Below are 20,809 nucleotides of genomic sequence, written 5' to 3' on the forward strand. Positions count from 1 at the left end.
TTGCAACCAGTCGATTAGTGATCTTTCGAATTTATGACAGATAATCTCCCCAGGTCTACTTATGGCCTGGATTTGAAGTTCTGATGGTGTCCCCTGCAGTCATGTGGCTGCCTTTTGCATGCTCAGCAACCGGCCTGCATTTATTGCTATTTGCAGAGTCCTGCAGTCACATAATTGTGACTTACGATGTTTTTTTGCTGGAGACGAGCATTTAAGTCTTTAGATCCGTGCTGGGGAACCTATGGCACACGTGCCACAGGTAGAACGCAGTGCCCTTTCAGTGGGTGCGTGAGCCATTGCTCTAGTTCAGTTCCACTGTGCGTGTGTGTCCCAGCTGATTGACAGGTCTCTGCTGCGCATGTGTGGGGAGCGCATGTATGCACAAGGCGTGGCTCATGAGGTGGCCCATGCACGCATGCATGAGGGCACATGTAGGGAGGCCACATGTGCATGCACAGTGGGTGCATTTGCAGGGTGCACGCGCATTGCATTTTGAAGGGTTGGGCATGCATACATTCGCACACACGCACACATTGGGCACTCGGCCCGGAAAAGGTTAGCCATCACTGCTATAGACGTTCTCAGTCATCCAGGTCATGGTTTGTCCCAAAGATGCTTTTTCAGAAGGCAACTGGTTTTCCTGGTTTTTCTTTCAAGACGTTTTGCTTCTCATCCATCAACGTCTTCAAAGAGAAACCAGAAAGCCCAGCTGCCTCCTGCACCTATGGGAAGGCCAGCATTTATTTCTCCCTTCTGGGAAATGGTGCCCATTGGATATAATGGCTTCAGTTATGGTGATTCATTTAAGAACTGCCACAAAAAGGTCCTTAAATGGGGAATGATCATGTGGTGATTTCCTTAACAACCAGCACAACGTATGGCCATAAATCCTGTATTCTAGGGATGTGATTTATTTATTTATTTATCAGATTTGTATGCCGCCCCTCTCTGCGGCTCACAGCAATAACAACACAATATAAACAAATCTAACATTTAAGTTAATTTAAAACCCCAATTTAGAAACCAATCATACACACTAGCATACCATGCATAAATCTTATAAGCCTAGGGGGAGGGAAAGTGTCAATTCCCCCATGCCTGACGACAGAGGTGGGTTTTAAGGAGCTTACGAAAGGCTAGGAGAGTGGGGGCAACTCTGATATCTGGGGGGGAGTTGGTTCCAAAGGGTCGGGGCCACCACAGAGAAGGCTCTTCCCCTGTATGTTATAGTACAATGATGGTGAACCTTTTTTTCCTCGGGTGCCAAAAGAGCATGGGCGTACACTATCGCACATGTGCGAGTGCCCACACCCATAATTCAGTGCCTGGGGAGGGCAAAACAGCTCCCCCCCCCCGTAGGCCTCTGGAGACTGGAAATTGCCTGTTTTCCAACTTCTGGTGGGCCCAGTAGACTTGTGTTTCACCTTCCCCAGGCTCCAAATGCTTTTCTGGAGCCTGGGGAGAGTGAAAACGCCCTCCCCCCGTCCCCCGGAGGCTCTCTGGAAGCTAAAAACAGCCTCCCAGAGCCTCTGTGCAAACCAAAAATCAGCTGGCTGGCACACACATGCACGTTGAAGCTGAGCTAGGGCAATGGCTCACGTGCCAGCAGATATAGCTCTGTGTACCACCTGTGGCACCCGTGCCATAGGTTTGCCATCACTGTTATAGTAATTTAATTTTGTGAAGCGATCAGAGAAGTAAGGATGTTGAACTGCAATTTCCTTCATCCCAGCCAGAGTGACTAAAGAATGCTGTAAGTTTTAGTTCACCAAATGTAAAGCCACTTTCCTAACTGACTCAACAGACAGCACTTCTATTTAGATAGGCCAGGAAATATTATTTTGTCTTGTTTGCTTTTCCAGATTAGATTGTAGACAAAGTAATTACATATGTAAAATGAACAAAAACCTAGTGCGCCTGAGTGAGCAGAATCCCTTACTGCAAAGCCGTTTCTACATAACCATGGGAGGGGGGAAAACCCTACTCTTTTAGCATATCAATCTTTCAAAAATTAGAGATACAACCTGAATAATTGCAAAACATTAAGATTTAAGGAAGAGTGAGGGCACATCTGCAATAAAGAAAGGACATATGACTTCCCCTGTGACATTCATATGCTTATGACTGGGCAAAAATATTGCAACCTTGGTGATTTTTATAGACCAGGTGCTACACAGTTCATCTTCTTTATACGAACCTTAAAATAAGCAAGAGGTTTCCTCAGAGACAAAATATTGTTTTTGTCTCAAACCTTTCTTGATCTCAATTTTAGCACTGTTTCAGAATGAATATATTCGTTCGCGTATCATTTATCCAAAGTGTTACTTAGCTCCACTAGATGAATAAAACAAGAATACCTGAGGGAATTAGATCTAGTGCTTACATGGCAACACAAACAAAACAAATGAGATTCAATTCATTTCGAAGTATTTTTATCCCAGAACGAAAAAAAAATGGGTTAAACATGAAGAGCTATAATAAAACACCACCATATGGCTTCAAAATACGGGATTTAATATTAGCTTTTGAAAGCAAGCATGGATCTCTTGCTTTTTCATTAGTTCATTTTGACCTTGTCCAATTAATATGGAGTTTCTTGTGAAACAGGTAATCCTCCAAGATAAATAATCAGGAAAAGCAAATTAAACACCTTGCCTTCTATAGTTTCATCTACAGCAACTGTTCAGAATAAGAATAAAACCACTGAATAGAAGAAAAAAGGCCTATTTTCTTTTCTTTTTTTTAAAAAAACTTTATTAGGTTATTAAAAAAAGGGAAAGGAGGGATGAGAATACAAAAAGAGAAGTAGGAGGGGGATGGGGTAAACAATATACAGTAGCTTATATATATTGTTGTATATACATTCCAAATATTTGTCTATATGTAATTATTTTGTATTAAATATTCTTATCTGGATAATCTTATAACTGTAGTATTTAGTAGTCCAAGGGTGACGTGGAAAGGAAAGGTAGTTGGAGGTGGGATAGAAAAGAAAAGAAGGAGGAAAGGAAACAAAGAGAAAGAAAGAAAAGAGAGAAAAAGAGAGGGGGGGTAATACCTGCAAACTAGCAGGAATATGCATTGTGACGACTTAGTTTGATTATGTTTGTTATTTTTGTGAGTGGGAAGTATTTGTGAGTTATGATATTAGTAAGTTATTAGTAATTATCAAGTGGATTGAACTCAGACAGGGATTGTATTGATTTTGGTCCGAATTTCTATTGTATATATCTTTATTTTGATTTATCCTAAGAGATTTTGATTGGTTTTTGTTTTATTGTTTTTAAAGTTAGATAACCATCTGAATCATTTCTCCCAGGCCTTGTAGAACTCTGAATTGTTTTTGTTTTGAATTTCCATTGTTATTTTTGATAGTTCGGCACATTCCATAATTTTACTAATAATGGTTAATGGTTAAGTTTGTCAGAATTTTTCCCAATGCTGTGCGTATGTTAGTCTGGCGGCCGTTAGTATTTGAATAATAAGGTATCTGTCTACTTTGCTTAGTTTCTGTCTAAAAATGCCTAGAAGGAACAGTTCTGGTTTAGTTGTAATCTTTATCGATATGACTTGGTCCATTATTCTTTTAATTTGTGTCCAAAATTTTTGGGCGTATGTACAGGTCCACCACAAATGATAGTATGTTCCCTGGTTTTTTTTACATTTCCAACATAGAGATGATACGTTTGGGTACATTTTAGAAAGCCTAGCTGGTGGAAGGTGCCATCTGTATATCATTTTGTATAGATTTTCCTTGTAGGATACAGCAAGTGTCATTTTATAATTAATTGTAAATATTTTTTCCCATTCTGTAAGCTTTATTATGTATCCAAAGTTTTGTGTCCATGCAATCATAGATCCTTTAACTTGCTCTTCTATAGTATCCTGCTTTAATAGATAGCTGTATAATTTAGAGATCATTTTTATGTTAGATCCAAATATTATTAAATCGAGAGGATTGGTGTTTTGAAAGCCAAGTGTACTTTTGTGTTGTTTATATTTTGTGTTTAATTGTATGTATGTGAACCAGTCTATAGGTACTCCGTTGCCTTCTAATTGTTGTCTAGTGAGAATATTATCATTAGAATCTAGTAATTTGGAGTAGGTTATTATTTTTGGTACTGAAAGAGGGGTCTGGTAAGTAAGGGATTCATTTGGGGATAGTCATTTTGGAATTGCTAGATAATGGGTTTTTTTAAATCTGTTGCCATGTTGATATTAATGTGTTTCTGATATAATGGTTTTTAAAGTATTTTGGTATTTTGTTTGGTTCTACCATTAGGAATGTGTGCCATCCTGATTGTAAGTTAAATCCTTCTAAGGAAAGCAATCTTGTGTTTTGTAGCGTTATCCAATCTTTGACTTTAGTTAAAATAGTGGCTTGATAGTAAAGATAAAAGTTGGGGAGGCCAAAGCCTCCTCTTGATCTATGATAAAAAGACCTAATTTCAATCAAATAGAATTTACAGAAATTTATGTGGAAATTCAACTGCTGTGGCAATTTCTAGAGATCCGTTTTGTCAGCTAATTATAGTTGCACCCAAGTGAAAAATGTGTGATTTAGTTTGCCCCCCAAAAGAAGTTGTGTATTATGAGTTCCATAAGACAATCCTTAACAGAATAATGATAACTTCTTTCTAATCTGCACATTATCCTGAGTTGACTGGATACAAGGATGCTTAGGGACAACCTTTAATTAGACATTTGTAAAATTCTTTTAGTGAAGCGAAGAAATACTTGAGTAAGAATTGCAGTTAAATCCACTACTACTACTGCTGCTACTGAGTTAGATACAAGTTCGTTTTAAAAGATATAAGAGTAGATAAAATTTTATTCAGAACCAAGCAATATTGCTAAACATAAAATATCAAAATAGCTGCATAAACAATTTTGCTTTCTCAGAAGTAACTTTCTAGCTATATAGATACAGTGGTACCTCAAGATACGAACTTAATTGGTGCCGGGAGGAGGTTCGTAAGGTGAAAAGTTCGTAAGATGAAACATTGTTTCCCATAGGAATCAATGGAAAAGCAATTAATGCGTGCAAGCCCAAAACTCAGAAACCGGGAAGCCGGCCGCCACCACCAAAGGAGGCTTGAGCCTCCCTTTGCCCCACGCTGCTTCGCCCTGCCTGTTGTCCTGGGTGAAGTGTTGGGGGGAGGGAGTCAGGAAGGTCCTCCTGCTCCCCTCCCCAGCCAAAAACACAAAGACAGGCAGGGCGGAGCAGCGTGGAGCAAAGGGAGGCTGAAACCGCCGGCGGCTTCAGCTTCCCATTGCTCCGCGGGAGCGGCAGACCGCCTTTGTATTTTTGGCTGGGGGGGGGGAAGCAGGAGGCGCAGGATCGGGCCGGCGGCGGGCGCGCCGCGAGGTAGCAGGTCAGTATCCTGGGTGGCTGGGCGGCGGGCGAGGAGGCGCGGCCGAGCGGATCCGGCTCCGGCTAGACCTCCAGTGAGAATGGGGCGGGCAGTGGGCGCGGCGGCAGCGGTAGCGGCGAGGGTGCGTCCGATTCGGGGCTGGCGGCCCCCGAAGCAGTGGGGAACATCGGCGCGGGAGGCAGGAGAGGACCGGGCGACTGGAGCAGCAGCGCGCCTTCTTTTTGCCTGGGAGAGAAGGTGAAATGCCGGCGGCTCTAGCAGCTGCTACGAGCGGCATTTCATCTTCCCTCCCAGGCAAAAAGATGCCGGGGAGAGGGGCACGCCTTCCGCCTGGGAAGTCCGGCCCCATCATCCCAGAATGCCGGCAACTTTTTGCCTGGGAGAGAAAATGAAATGCCGCTCGTAGCAGCTGCTACGAGCGGCATTTCACCTTCCCTCCCAGGCAAAAAGATGCCGGGGAGAGGGGCACGCCTTCCGCCTGGGAAGTCCGGCCCCATCATCCCAGAATGCCGGCAAATTTTTGCCTGGGAGAGAAAGTGAAATGCCGCTCGTAGCAGCTGCTACGAGCGGCATTTCACCTTCCCTCCCAGGCAAAAAAATGCTGGCATTCTGGGATGATGGGGCCGGACTTCCCAGGCGGAAGGCGTGCCCCTCTCCCCGGCATCTTTTTGCCTGGGAGGGAAGGTGAAATGCCGCTCGTAGCAGCTGCTACGAGCGGCATTTCACAGCCGGGCTGGGGGGCTTCCCAGCAACCTCCCGAACCCCGAACTTCCAGGTTCGGGGTTGGGGGGTGCTGGCAAGCCCCCCAGGCCGGCTGCGACCTTTTAAAACACCCGCGCCGCTTCGCAGCTGTCTCCTGAAGCCGAACGCTAAAGCCGAACTTCCGCGTTCGGCTTCGGGAGACAGCTGCGAAGCGGCGCGGGTGTTTTAAAAGGTCGCAGCCGGCCTGGGGGGTTTGCCACCCCCCCGAACCCGGGTTCGGGGTTCGGGGGGGTGCTGGCAAGCCCCCCAGGCCAGCTGCGACATTTTAAAACACCCGCGCCGCTTCGCAGCTGTCTCCTGAAGCCGAACGCTAAAGCCGAACTTCCGCGTTCGGCTTCGGGAGACAGCTGCGAAGCGGCGCGGGTGTTTTAAAAGGTCGCAGCCAGCCTGGGGGGCTTCCCAGCAACCTCCCGAACCGAACCCGGGGTTCAGCAAAATTTTGCCTCTTCTTACGAACTTTGTTCGAGTTACGAACCGGCGTTCGGGAGGCTTCTGGGAAGCCCCGCCGCCCGGCTGTTACCTTTTAAAACAGCCGCGCGGCTTCCCAGCAGTCTCCGAACACCGGTTCGTAACTCGAAAAAAGTTCGTAAGAAGAGGCAAAATTTTTCTGAACCCCGGGTTCGTATCACGAGTTGTTCGTAAGATGAGGGGTTCGTATCTTGAGGTACCACTGTATTTTCATTTATTTAGCACATTGGTTTTGAAATTTCAACTTTAGAAGAGGATTTGGTACATTTGCAGACTGTTATTCTGTCATAGGGGGTAACAAGTCCTGCTGATCTTTACTGATCTCAAAATGGAATATTGGTTGGACTAGCAGAGAAGCCAAGAATTACCATTTATAAGCTATGTTTTTTTTCAAACTTGATGACTTTAACATGTCTGGATTTCAACTTACAGAGTTGAATGAATGCTGACTGTAGAATGATGGGAGTTAAAATCTGCATATTATAAACTTGTCACGTCTGGAAAACACTAGTTGAGGTTGGATAGTTTAAAAAAGGCAAATCATTTCTATACTGCTGTAAAAATCCTGAACTCATGAATCTAAGTCACCAACACTAAAGTTGACTTTTACCTTTAATGTTGACTTTCTAAATTTTATTGATGCTAAGAAAATTTGTCACTTACAACCGAATCCTATATCTGTCTCCCTCTTAAGCTAAGAGGCTATTTATGCTTTCCTTTTAAAAATGAAAATAAAGACCTGCCTTTTGGTCTAAGACAGGGGTCCCCAATCTGTGGGCCCACTACCAGGTAGTGGCCTATTGGCCACTGAGCTGTGTGAGTGGCTGTCCAGTGTACAAATGTGCACACCCCTCTCCACTACCCACCCTAGTGCAGGGGTCGGCAAACTTAAACACTCAAAGAGCCATTTTGACTCATTTCAGAAAACAAAAACCAGGAACCACAAAAACTGGGTGGGTGTGGCCAACTTGACATCACTCACTCCCATAGAGTCACATCACCACCACCACTCAGCCATTCAAGTCAAAGGAACTTGAATTGGTATCTTCCTGGGATTGCACATGGAAACAGTTCCATTGAATTAAACAGTACAGTGGTACCTCATCATACGAACTTAATTGGTTCCAGGAGGAGGTTCGTAAGGTGAAAAGTTCGTAAGATGAAACAATGTTTCCCATAGGAATCAATGTAAAAGCAAATAATGCCTGCAAATCCTTCAGGAAAATCCCAAACTTTAGAAGGGAGGCGAACAGAGGGCAGGGAGGAGCAGCTAAAGGGGGCGGGTGGAAGAAGCAAGGCTAGGCTAAAGGGTCAGTGGGAAGGAAGAAAGGCAAGGAGGGGCACCCCTCTCTTTTCTTTCTTAAAAAGACACCCTTTCAATTCCTTTGCAAGCCCCTTGTTCTCGACAAAATTTTCCTACTCCAAGCAGCCCCTCCCTCCTCCCTTTTCTTTCTTAAAAAGACACCCTTTAAATTCCTTTGCAAGCACCTTGTTCTCGGCAAAAATTTTCCTACTCCAAGCAGCCCCTCCCTCCTCCCTTTTCTTTCTTAAAAAGACACCCTTTCAATTCCTTTGCAAGCACCTTGTTCTGGGCCAAATTTTCCTACTCCAAGCAGCCCCTCCCTTTTCTTTCTTCAAAAAAGGGGGGGGAAAGAAACCCCTTCATCCCAGCAGCAGCTGCTTGGGTTCGTAAGGTGAAAATAGTTCAGAAGAAGAGGCAAAAAAATCTTAAACACCGGGTTCGTATCTTGAAAAGTTCGTTAGAAGAGGCGTTGGTAAGATGAGGTACCACTGTATTTACAAATCAGTTTTAATGATCTCCGAGCAAGGAGGCAATTCTACAGAACAGCCCAGTTATTTTAAGACCTGCTCTTAATGGGACGGGATGTTTATAGAAACATAGAAACATAGAAGTTTGACGGCAGAAAAAGACCTCATGGTCCATCTAGTCTGCCCTTATACTATTTTCTGTATTTTATCTTAGGATGGATATATGTTTATCCCAGGCATGTTTAAATTCAGTTACTGTGGATTTATCTACCACGTCTGCTGGAAGTTTGTTCCAAGGATCTACTACTCTTTCAGTAAAATAATATTTTCTCATGTTGCTTTTGATCTTTCCCCCAATTAACTTCAGATTGTGTCCCCTTGTTCTTGTGTTCACTTTCCTATTAAAAACACTTCCCTCCTGGACCTTATTTAACCCTTTAATATATTTAAATGTTTCGATCATGTCCCCTCTTTTCCTTCTGTCCTCCAGACTATACAGATTGAGTTCATTAAGTCTTTCCTGATACGTTTTATGCTTAAGACCTTCCACCATTCTTGTAGCCCGACTTTGGACCTGTTCAATTTTGTCAATATCTTTTTGTAGGTGAGGTCTCCAGAACTGAACACAGTATTCCAAATGTGGTCTCACCAGCATTCTATATAGCAGGATCATAATCTCCCTCTTCCTGCTTGTTATACCTCTAGCTATGCAGCCAAGCATCCTACTTGCTTTCCCTACTGCCTGACTGCACTGTTCACCCATTTTGAGACTGTCAGAAATCACTACCCCTAAATCCTTTTCTTCTGAAGTATTTGCTAACACAGAACTGCCAAATCAAATCAAACTTAACTCAACATCCCTTTGGGCCTCAACAGCCTTTTATTTCATTGCAGGGTTACAAGCACACATCAACTCTCAGGGACTGTACGACAGTCAACTCTTTCCTGCCGTTTTCAACTTCTCTCTAAATCTTCGCTTACCACTTGCTCAAAAGTCTCATGCGTGACCTCTTTTTCTCCCCCTTTGTTACCTAATCTATAGTATGCGCTACAGAGCAGCTCTATAAATTCCTTATTCTTTTGCTTGTGTTCACCTAAACCAGGGGTCGGCAAATTTAAATAGTGACACATGTACAGTGCCAGAACTCAGCTTTTATGGAAGAGCCACACTCAAACGGCCAAAGAGCCGCAGGTGGCTCACGAGCTGCGGTTTGCCTACCCCTGCCCTAGTGTCACAGAGAGCATCATGCGGTTAGGAAAGGGTACATTTGGTCCATAATCTGGTATTTGGTCAATAAGAAAACTAACAATGTTGATACCCATCATTACATATATGTGGCTTTTCTTTTAATTAAGTAATTCCAGTATATATCTTTCTCGTGTACACTGCTCAAAAAAATAAAGGGAACACTTGAACAACAGAATATAACTCCAAGTAAATCAAACTTCTGTGAAATCAGACTGTCCACTTAGGAAGCAACACTGATTGAAAATCAATTTCACATGCTGTTGTGCACATTCAACTATGTACAGAACAAAGTATTCAATGAGAATATTTCATTTATTCAGATCTAGGCTGTGTTATTTGAGTGTTCCCTTTATTTTTTTGAGCAGTATATAAGCCCCCAAATATATTAATACTTATTGATTTTTCATGAGATTTAAGAGGAAAGCTCCTGAAATATCACTCAGCAAGCCATGCCAACTCTTCCAATATTTACCTGTTTCTGCCTCTCTAGTTCAGCCTCTACTTCTTGTTTGGCTGTTTTGTGTGTTGAAATTTGTTCCTGCAAATCTTGAACTTGCTCTCTTGTGGATTCAGCTTCACTGATCTGCTGCGCTTCCATTTCCTGTAGTTCAATTCTCAGTTGTTGCATTTGACCCCACAGCTTCTGTACTTCTTCCTTTTGCATATCCCGTTCATGCCTCAGTTCCTCTAACTCCATAATGCTTGCTGTTTGGCTATCCAGACCTTCAATACCAGAGCCTTCTTTCAGACTGTTTATCAACTTTTCCTTAGACTGAGATGAAAGGAAAAAAATAAGAATAATTGAAATTGCATCACAACCTCTAGTTTGTTAACTGTAATCAAAAGGCAGAATTCAGCAATGGAACCTTGTTTGCTTTGGAGCACAAAGTTTCGATATCTAACGTTAGTAACTATCTAAATGTCAAGATGAGGAATTTATAGATCTCTAGCAGTAATTGGAATTTTAATCTCTCATTGCTCACTACTTCTGCTCTTGGAGGATAAAATTGATAGGAATTTGAGTTGAAACCCTATATGAGCGAGACACTATCTCAAATCAAAGTACATGACATCAGGTTGCATGAAAACATTATTTAATAAAAATTCTGCTGAAACTTTTCAAAATGAGTATAAAATTATTTCAAATGCAAAAGTTCCTTAACAAGGATTTTCTTTTGGTGATGAGTAGTTTCTATTAATATTTTTTAAAGTCATTTCAAAATATACTAAAACACAAACCTTACTTGCCTTTCGTAAACTTCTTAAAACCCACCTCTGCCGTCAGGCATGGGGGAACTGAGATATCTTCCCCAGGCCTATATAGTTTATGTATGGTATGTTGTGTGCATGTTTTTTTAAATTATGGGTTTTTAACTTTGTAATATTAGATTTGTATTGTACATTGTTTTCTATTGCTGCTGTGAGCTGCCCCGAGTCTGCGGAGAGGGGCGGCATACAAATTTAATAAATAATAACAATAATAATAATAACAACAACAACAGCAACAACTGTTTTATACTGGTATTTTATTATTTTATTAACAAATTGCATCTGTTTGTTATTTCAGATTATAAGACAGCCTGCCCCATTTGTTTATTTAGCAATGTCAAAATCACATTGAACTGGATTACTGGGGTGAGCATTACCTGGAGTATGCGTGTGGCTTTCTGTTTGTACTCCACCAACTCTTGTTTAGCAGACTCCAAGCTAACTTTGGCTACTTTAATTTGCTGTTGAAATTCCTCTGATTTCCGCTTCTCTTCTACATATTTCCTCTCGGATGCAGTTACGGCCTCAGCCAAGTTCTGACGTTCAGCTTCCATTTTACTCAAGCGAGTTGCAAATTCATTCTGATGGAGGAAGTTTTGTTTGGGTTTAGTGCAAAAGAAATAAATAAACCTTTGCATTTGTTTATTCTAGATGAACAAACATAATAATCAAGAGAACAGTTTGGACTGCTGGCTAAGACGTCAGGCTAGAAATCAGAAGACTGTGAATTCTAGTCCAACTTTGGGTATAACAGCCAACTGGTTGATCTTTGGGCCAGTCCTTTATCTCAACCCAATCTATCTCATAAGGTTGTTGTTGTGGGGAAAATAGAGGGAAGAAGGAATAGTAGGTATGCCATTGCCTAGAGCTATTAAATAATAATAATAATAATAATAATAATAATAATAATAATAATAATAATAATGGCAGATATAAATAAACAACTGCCAGTGTATGCATACAAGCAAACATATTTTATGGCAATCTGTCAATTAATAACTGAATAAGATAAAATGCTATGCTGATCATAGAATTCTAGATCTAACATAGATGTTGAGCAGGGTTAAGGTGAACAAGAACAGCTCTCATAGTCCAAGTTGATGTTCTCAGTTGCTTTTGGTACCATCAATCATGGCTTCCCTCTGATGGGCCATCTCTGAGGACTGAAGGAAGGTACATTTGGCAGTGATTCTTTTCCTTCTTTTGGGGAGTGGATAGATAGGTTAATCCCTAAGGCTATCGGTTATTAGCCTTCTACCGCACGAATCCCAGCGGCTGATAAGGCCCCACAGAGTTGGCCTTCTCCGGGTCCCGTTGACCAAACAATGTTGTTTGGCGGGCCCCAGGGGAAGAGCCTTCTCTGTGGTGGCCCCGGCCCTCTGGAACCAACTCCCCCCAGAGATTAGAACGGCCCCCACCCTCCTTTCGCAAATTACTTAAGACCCACCTTTGTCGCCAGGCATGGGGGAGTTAAGTTATCATTTCCCCCTGGGCTATTACTATGCATGGTATGTTTGTGTGTATGTTTGGTTTTTTATAATAAGGGTTTTTTAGTTGTCTTTATTAATTGGATTGTTCATGTTGTTTTACCACTGTTGTTAGCCGCCCCGAGTCTGCGGAGAGGGGCGGCATACAAATCCAATAAATAATAATAATAATAATAATAATAATAATAATAATAATAAAATAATATTATTAGTTTATTAGTCAATATTAGCTATTCATTGCATTTTATGTTTGTTGCATTTATAAGAGCCATAGTGCCAGCAGCGGTTAGAATACAGTACTGCAGGCTACTTCTGTCGGCTGTCAGCAGTTCGCGTCTCATTGGCTCAAGGTTGACTCAGCCTTCCATCCTTCCGAGGTGGGTAAAACGAGGACACAGATTGTTGGGAACAATATGCTGACTCTGTAAAACAGCTGAAAGAGGGCTTTAAAGCACTGTGAAGCGGTATATAAATCTAAGTGCTATTGCTATTATTTATTGCTTTCATTTTTTCTTGCTTACTGTCCTTGCAAGAATGCCACTTAAGAGTTGCCTGTAGTTGAAATGACTTATAAGCCTAAATGGATGTGAATGGATGCACAGGGAAAGGGAGGGAAATAGATTGCCCAGATTGACCCTTACTTAATACTGATGTTGAACATTTCATACTGATAGGGACATACTGTTTGAAATCTGCTAACTTGCTGGACTACCATCCATCCACATGGAGCAGCCTTTCCAATCTAAACGAATGGATGTCAACTTCCAGGCTTCTATAGCAATGACTGGCTGGAAAATTTGGAAATTAAAATTCAGGTATGTGAATGGAGGGCATTTGTGTGTGTGTGTGTGTACACCGCCCTTGATATTAAGGATGGGATAAGTAGGCTCAATTCTGATTTTCCACAACCGATACATCCTGAATATGAGGGTACAAATAAATTTTGTTCCTTTCCTAGGATAACCTTTATGACACCTTTAAAATCATATTTTTATTGTTCCAACAATTTGAAAATAAATATTAGTCAAGACTAACAAAAACTATCAAAACGTAGCTGGGATTTTGCTTTGGGTCTGGCAACATTTGGTCTATTCTGGTTTACAAGCATGATCCTAGTTTGCAAACAGCCCTCCTGGAGCTGCTGCAGGAATTGATCTTTGGCCCCATTATATATAAAAACATAGGATGGACATGGGAAGTGAGAGCCCCCTTCCCCACCCTCCAGGCACTGAATGCATAGATTGGAAGAACAGAGAGTTTTGTTATGTCCCTTTATGTGAGAAAAGAAAAGGCCCTAAAGCAGAGGTCTTCAAGCTTGTCAACTTTAAGACTTGTGGACTTTAACTCCCAGAATTCTCCGGCAAGCCATGCTGGCTGGGGAATTCTAGGAGTTGAAGTCCACAAGTCTTAAAGTTGACAAGTTTGAAGACCTCTGCCCTTAAAACTCTCAATCTAGATCTCACTTACAATTCAGCAAAATTTCTGCATTGCACAAAGCTAGCTGAGCAATTGACAGAAAGGCAGTCTTCTAGATGATACGACTAGTCAAGTGTCTCAACAGTAACAACGCATTGCATTTAAAATCGAATACTAGGTGTTACTGAAGCTTAGCAAATTTGCATAGGAGTGGATACCTTTGCAGTAGACCGTGAGTTGGACACTGAATGTACTGAAAGATATCCGAGCTTTCATTCTAAGTACATAAAATATGAACTTGGCTCTAGTTGGTGGACCTTGGCAATCTAGTCAGAAACCATGTTGATCTAATAAATCTGAAGTGTCTCTGTCTCCATTACTGAGATATAGTTCTTCAATTGGTGAAATAAAATAAAATAAACAGCATTCCCCAATGTGGTATCTAACCTGCATCTGCTTGTAGTTGTCTTGTTCCCGCCTAAGAGTGGACTCCGCTTCATGCAATCGCTCCTGAAGAGTCTGAAGGGCTTGATTGTGCAGGCTGTTGCCTTCGCTATTGTCCTTTATTATTCTGTATAAGTAGAGGACAAAGATTTAAGGAAACATCTTTTAAGATCATATCGGTCTTTGGTGGCCTCCTGTACAGTAGAACCCCGACTTACGAGACTAATTGGTTCCGGAAGGAGGCTCGTAAGTCAGAACGCTCGTATGACGAAACATTGTTTCCCATAGGAAACAATGTAAAGTCAATTAATCCGTGCAACAACAAAAAAACCCGCTGCCGCCGAACGCGGAAGTTAGCGTTCAGAGACAGCTGCGAAGCGGTGCGCGTGTTTTAAAACGTCAGAGCCGGCCTGGGGGGCTCGGGGGGAAGCCCCCGAGTTCCCCAGGCCGGCTCTGACATTTTAAAACACGCGCGCTGCTTCGCAGCTCTCTGCTGAATCCAAAACGCTAACTTCCGCGTTCGGATTCAGCAGACAGCTGCGAAGCGGTGCGCGTGTTTTAAAACGTCAGAGCCGGCCTGGGGGGCTCGGGGGGAAGCCCCCGAGTTCCCCAGGCCGGCTCTGACGTTTTAAAACACGCGCACCGCTTCGCAGCTGTCTGCTGAATCTGAACGCGGAAGTTAGCGTTCCGGATTCAGCAGAGAGCTGCGAAGCAGCGCGCGTGTTTTAAAAGGTTGCAGCCGGCCTGGGGGGCTTGCCAGCACCCCCCCGAGCCCCCCAGGCCGGCTGCAACCTTTTAAAACACGCGGGATACGAGCGCCAAGGAGCTGTCTCCTGAAGCCGAAAGCGGAAGTTAGTGTTCGGCTTCAGGAGACAGCTCCTTGGCGCTCGTATCCCGAATGTGAACTCGGGAGGCGAACAAAAATGTCGCTCCCCTCCCCGCTCTTATCTCGAGTAGCTCGTAAGTAGAGCTGCTCGTATGTCGAGGTTCCACTGTATATACATATATACATATATATTACTTCTTTTAGAGGTTAAAGGCTCCTGGTTTTCTCATGCCTGTTGGTCGTCGGATAGCTGGTCGCGAAGGCAGCATGAGGCTCCGCCTACCTACCCGGAAGCTGCCATTTGGGTTTTTACCCTCTGAGTATGCACAAAGCATTCTGTGCATGTGCAGCGGGTGAAAGAATCCAAATGGTGGCATCTAGGCAGGTAGACGAAGCTTCGCGCTGCCTTAGCGACCGGCTCTCCGGCTAACGACAGGCACGAGCATTTCCTCCCTGACTTCTTTGTATTCTGCAATGATCTCTCTCCATCATTTCATGTCCTCTTGCCCCTCCCAACATCTGTGTTGGGATTGTCTTACAGTTTTTGTTTTATATATTGATTTTATCCTTAGATTATAAGGATATGGTTAGAAGGATGTCCAGAGTTTGGTTTAAATTGGCTGGCCATTTAAATATTTTAAATAATCAAATAAAAAAAACCTTCAAACCCCTTTTCCATTATCTGTAAGGATATGAAACAAAATAAGAAACTAACCTTGCCTACCATCTCATTAGTATACATGTATAGTCGCCCCGAGTCCACGGACAGGGGCGGCATACAAGTCCAATCAATCAATCAATCAATCAATCAATCAATCAATCAAACAATCAATACAGATATCACCTCAATTTCTAAAATGCCTTCTTTCCCTTCTAATATCATGGCATGGCATCATTTTTCCTATTTGAAGTCAGTGGTGCAGTAAACAAGAATACAGGAAGAAATGAAAATACTTAAATCATGCCTGGGATTATATTTTAACTGAGTAGTTTTGCTGCTTTGATACATTGTATATCTAATATTTATCTGAACAATGTAAACAAAGTACAGTATCCACAAAAAAACCCCTAGAGCAATAGCTTCCACCAAATGAAAAAAATAATAGACAATTCCTTCCCTTTTTGCTTATCAAGAGGAAGCATAGCATAAAGAGGAATCTTCTAACGGAGCCAGTTTTTCAGGTGTCAACACATACCTTTGCTTTAAACATATTATTTAAAACAAATGTTCTTTAATATAAAGAATTAATATCAACACACACAGACACACACCTATTTGGGCACTGAGTTTAAATTTTAAAAAAATCTGAAATGCAAAAATAATGTTAACAAACAAGAGGGAAGACTAGTCAATACACTTAAATCTAAACAGCCTGATCTCTCCAATAATACAATGACATAATGGATGCTGAATACCTGGATTTTTCATTCTGTAGTGTTTCCAGGGCTTTATTACGTGAACTCAGAAGTTGATCAGCCTCCTGTAATCTTATTTTGAGGACAGCCAATTGGGAATCTTTGGCGGCGGCAGCTTCAGTCAAATCATTAACTTGAGCATGAAGTTCCCGAACACGTCTGTCATTGCTTGAATTGTCAGAGTTCCATTTTTCAACTCTTGCCCGGGCATTGGTTAATTCTATAAAGTTTAGGTTAGTAAATATCAGTATGTTTATAGTCCATATTATTATGTATGCAACATGATTCTGTCAGTGATCAGAAAAAGTTATTTGGCTCATATGCTAACCCACTAAACCAGGTTTTTTTTAAATTGTACTGTATTTTGTTATTTAGGCTTTGTCCTGGTTTAACCATAATGCTTAAACCAGTGGATTTACACATCGAACAAATTCAGAAACAAACTTTAATTATGGCTTAGCATGATACATAAACTCAGTCATGTTTTCAGTTATGTAACTATGGTAGGAAAACCAGTTTGGTGTGCGGTTAAAGGAATTAGGCCAAGAATGGAAGAATGTGTGTTTTAATCCTGCCTTAGGCATGAAAATGTCTGGATGATTTTGAGCCAATCACTCTCTCTTAACTCTAGAAAGAAGGCAAATCATGTTGCTATGGAAATTGCATAGAATTGGAGTCAAGATTGACTTGAATGCACAAAATATATAACATAAAATAACTAGAGTTGGGATATTCAATCCTATTGGAAGCAATCATTATTTTATTCTTCCACAAACCTACATTTGTTCTCCCATTTTTCTCCTGAATTTGAAAATATCAATCAGCTTCAGATCTTCCTTACATAGACAATCCTGGTTGTATTAAGGCTTATGCCAATTGAAGCAATGTTGTATAGAAAAGCAAGCAATGGAATCAAAGGAAGAATTCAAGTAGAAGAGAATTGGATGAAACATGGTGTACTTTCCACCTCAAATCCTAATTAGAAGGAATATTACATTTTTTAAAACCAACATGAAAAGCTTATTGCTCATGCTTCACTTGGCTCTCTCCCTTTGCATTTCCAGGTAAGGACTGAGGAAAAAAGGTTGACAGTCTCAAAATGGGTGAGACAGTAGGAAAAGCAAGTAGGATGCTTGGCTGCATAGCTAGAGGTATAACAAGCAGGAAGAGGGAGATTGTGATCCCGCTATATAGAGCGCTGGTGAGACCACATTTGGAATACTATGTTCAGTTCTGGAGACCTCACCTACAAAAAGATATTGACAAAATTGAACAGGTCCAAAGACGGGCTACAAGAATGGTGGAAGGTCTTAAGCAATGTATCAGGAAAGACTTAATGAACTCAATCTGTACAGTCTGGAGGACAGAAGGAAAAGAGGGGACATGATCGAAACATTTAAATATGTCAAAGGGTTAAATAAGGTTCAGGAGGGAAGTGTTTTTAATAGGAAAGTGAACACAAAAACAAGGGGGCACAATCTGAGGTTAGTTGGGGAAAAGATCAAAAGCAACATGAGAAAATATTATTTTACTGAAAGAGTAGTAGATCCTTGGAACAAACTTCCAGCAGACATGGTTGGTAAATCCACAGTAACTGAATTTAAACATGCCTAGGATAAACATAGATGCATCCTAAGATAAAATACAAAAAATAGTATAAGGGCAGACTAGATGGACCATGATGTCTTTTTCTGCCTCAGTCTTCTATGTTTCTATGTTAATCTTTCAAAGAGGCACAGAAGGGAGCAATAGCATTATCAGAGATGGGCAGAAAATTACTGAGACATATATATTTGGCTATACAGGAGAAAATGCAAATGAAAAAAGCTCCTCTAAGAAGGGGGGTACTTTTATAAACCTCTGATTTAACCCATTTCCACATGTTCATCCCAACAAGAAAATATAGAATGTAATTTGGTCTATTTCAAACCTGCCATTTAGCATTTAACTTTGCTACAGAACACAAAACACCTTGTTTTGATGAACATCACTGGGTTTTTTTAAAAGATGGCTCTCACTTGGATTGAACAGATTAAAAAGACTTATTTAACTAGCAGCCCACCAAAAGATCTTTTTAAATGTGCAAACCCGCAATCTACCTGTTTGGGTTTCTTTGGCTCGCTGAATTAATGATGCCATTTCTTGATTTAAAGATTGCACTTCGTTACGCAGCAGTTGATTTTCAAGGCGAAGATTGGACAGTTCATGTGATTTACCGTCGTTAAGAGTAAGGTTGGGATTAATTTCTGGGGTTTGCAATGAATCCTTTTTAATATCCACATCCGTCTCCAATCCAGAACTGGAACTATCAGACGTCTCTATACAAAAAGAGTCATATTTAACAGATCCTTTCTTTCTGTGTTCAATGACAAACTATATTGCTTTTGAAAGTGTCATAGTGGTTAACGAGATTGCTACAATAAATAATTCTACATTAGCTTATAAACAGGAAGATTAAAAAATCATTACCAAAATAATTATAGCATTATTATAAACATGAAACATCCTTGCTTCACATATACTACAGTATAAACAAATTAAACATCTGACATTTTATAAACAGGAGATCCTACATTAAAACTTGTTCATTTATGACCCACAAAATTAAAGATGTTCAAACGCTAAATCTCCCATCTTGCAAAATGCAATCAAAAACTGCAGGTTACATATAGGTGCTATAAATGCACTTGCGTGCAAAGTGGTAAGTCTCAAAACACAACTGAATGAATGAATGAACAGTGTTCATTTCAGCACACTGAAAGCCAAAACCCCCTGCCTGTTGTGGTTCAGTCTGGGACCCCTCCGGGAATGGCTGACCTTCTGTCGGTTTCCAGCTCAGAGGGAGAGGCTGAGGAACAGGAGGTGCAGACTGACGAGGAAGAGGAATCCCAGGCTGGAGAAGAAAGACAGCCAGAGTCCCACCAGGGGGAGCTCTCCCCAGCAAGCAGCCTGGATTCCTTAGGGGAAAATGCTCAAGACATCATAGATATGCGACAAAGGAGAGCTAATCAGAGACGGACTCAATTGGCTAGGTATTTCCAGCATTAGGGGTCACAGCTGGGTTTGGGTGTGGTGCTCTTGGGAAAGGATAAAAGGCGGACCCACCCTTCCTGGCTTGTGGAGTTTTATCTTGGAGATTCGTGAGACCTGTCTGTGAACTTTGGTGGCTTACAATCCTGGTTTGTGCCTTGAACTATTGAAACCTTGGGGGGGTGTGCCAGCAAGAAGCTTATGGTATTGACTGGACATCAGGACCCTGCTGTAACGTATTATAGCCTGTCTGTTGTGAAGACAGGTTTTCCTTTGTGCTTATTTTTTCCAGCTATAAAATACTTTTGGCTTTTACCAGAGTGTCTGGCTGTTTTTTCAGTTGGTGTTGAGGTCTGGGAAAACCCAGACAGAACACTGCCGTTGGCTGCTTCTTACTCTGCCTAATAAAATCAAGCTTGCAGTAATAAAGGTAATAAACAAAGTACGTCTTACAATTAGAAATGGGGGGGAAAAGATACCTTCCAGATATTTTGGATTATTATTCTCACAATTCAGGGCCAATTTCCATGCTGGCTAAGACTGATGTGGGCTGATATCCAAAACTCTCTCAAGAGTATCCATCTGCCTTTTGCTGTCATATCATGTTTGTCAGTACGCTAAGAAAACTACGTAGTTTAATAGGTAATTAAAATAGTTACTAAAATAAGCAACCCTGACTGTTTGCTTCACTAGTTCAGTTCCCACAGTATTATTTATTTCATTTAGCAAGAGTGCCTTTCTGGGGATAAACAAAAGGTCAGCAAGGGAGATAACCACTTAGAAATATCATTCTAAGAATGCAACATGCATTCTTATATAGAAAGATGGCCACTTACATGAAATAATAAAATGTAGTAAAATGGGAGTCTATTCCCAGGGAAGACTTTAAAAAGCTGTTACATGTTTTGTGGTATTGTGGGCCATTTTAACAAACAGATACATTTGGATTGCTTTTTTAACTGCCCATACCTCTGTTTGTAAGAGGCCAGTAAGGCCTCAAATTTTAATGAGTTTCAGAAGTGCATCAGGCATTTTGCAATTTGTAGCAATAACTTTAGAGAAATAATTAAAAAAAGACAAAATCTTTAGAATTAATAATGCAACACTGAGTTGTCTATAGATGCACAGTATGGATTTGAATGATTAAATGTTTAATTTATTTAAATATTTATACTTCCATTATCATCCGCTCAAGGGGCAGGGATTGCTGGAAAATTATAGAAATAGTACATTCAGTGAACCTGTACCAAGGAAATAGAAAACGCTGATATTTCTACATTTGCTGCGCATGGACTAA

The 20,809-nt window shown here is 41.4% G+C and overlaps 1 protein-coding gene across 3 annotated transcripts in view; it reads right to left on the bottom strand.

Annotated features, from left to right (window-relative positions):
• Window positions 1–20,809, bottom strand: part of GOLGA5 (golgin A5) — a 47,059-nt gene that overhangs the window by 15,979 nt on the left and 10,271 nt on the right. For all 3 annotated transcript variants that reach the window (XM_070753073.1, XM_070753055.1, XM_070753063.1), the window contains exons 3-7: window positions 18,582–18,800; window positions 16,483–16,702; window positions 14,244–14,367; window positions 11,271–11,474; window positions 10,097–10,396 (exon numbers count right to left, since the gene is read on the bottom strand). In XM_070753073.1, the coding sequence (XP_070609174.1) occupies window positions 10,097–10,396; window positions 11,271–11,474; window positions 14,244–14,367; window positions 16,483–16,702; window positions 18,582–18,800 (1,067 nt within the window). The remainder of the gene's footprint in view (window positions 1–10,096; window positions 10,397–11,270; window positions 11,475–14,243; window positions 14,368–16,482; window positions 16,703–18,581; window positions 18,801–20,809) is intronic.

The sequence above is a fragment of the Erythrolamprus reginae genome, chromosome 1 (genome assembly GCF_031021105.1).
Source record: "Erythrolamprus reginae isolate rEryReg1 chromosome 1, rEryReg1.hap1, whole genome shotgun sequence".
In the NCBI taxonomy this organism is placed as follows: domain Eukaryota; kingdom Metazoa; phylum Chordata; class Lepidosauria; order Squamata; family Dipsadidae; genus Erythrolamprus; species Erythrolamprus reginae.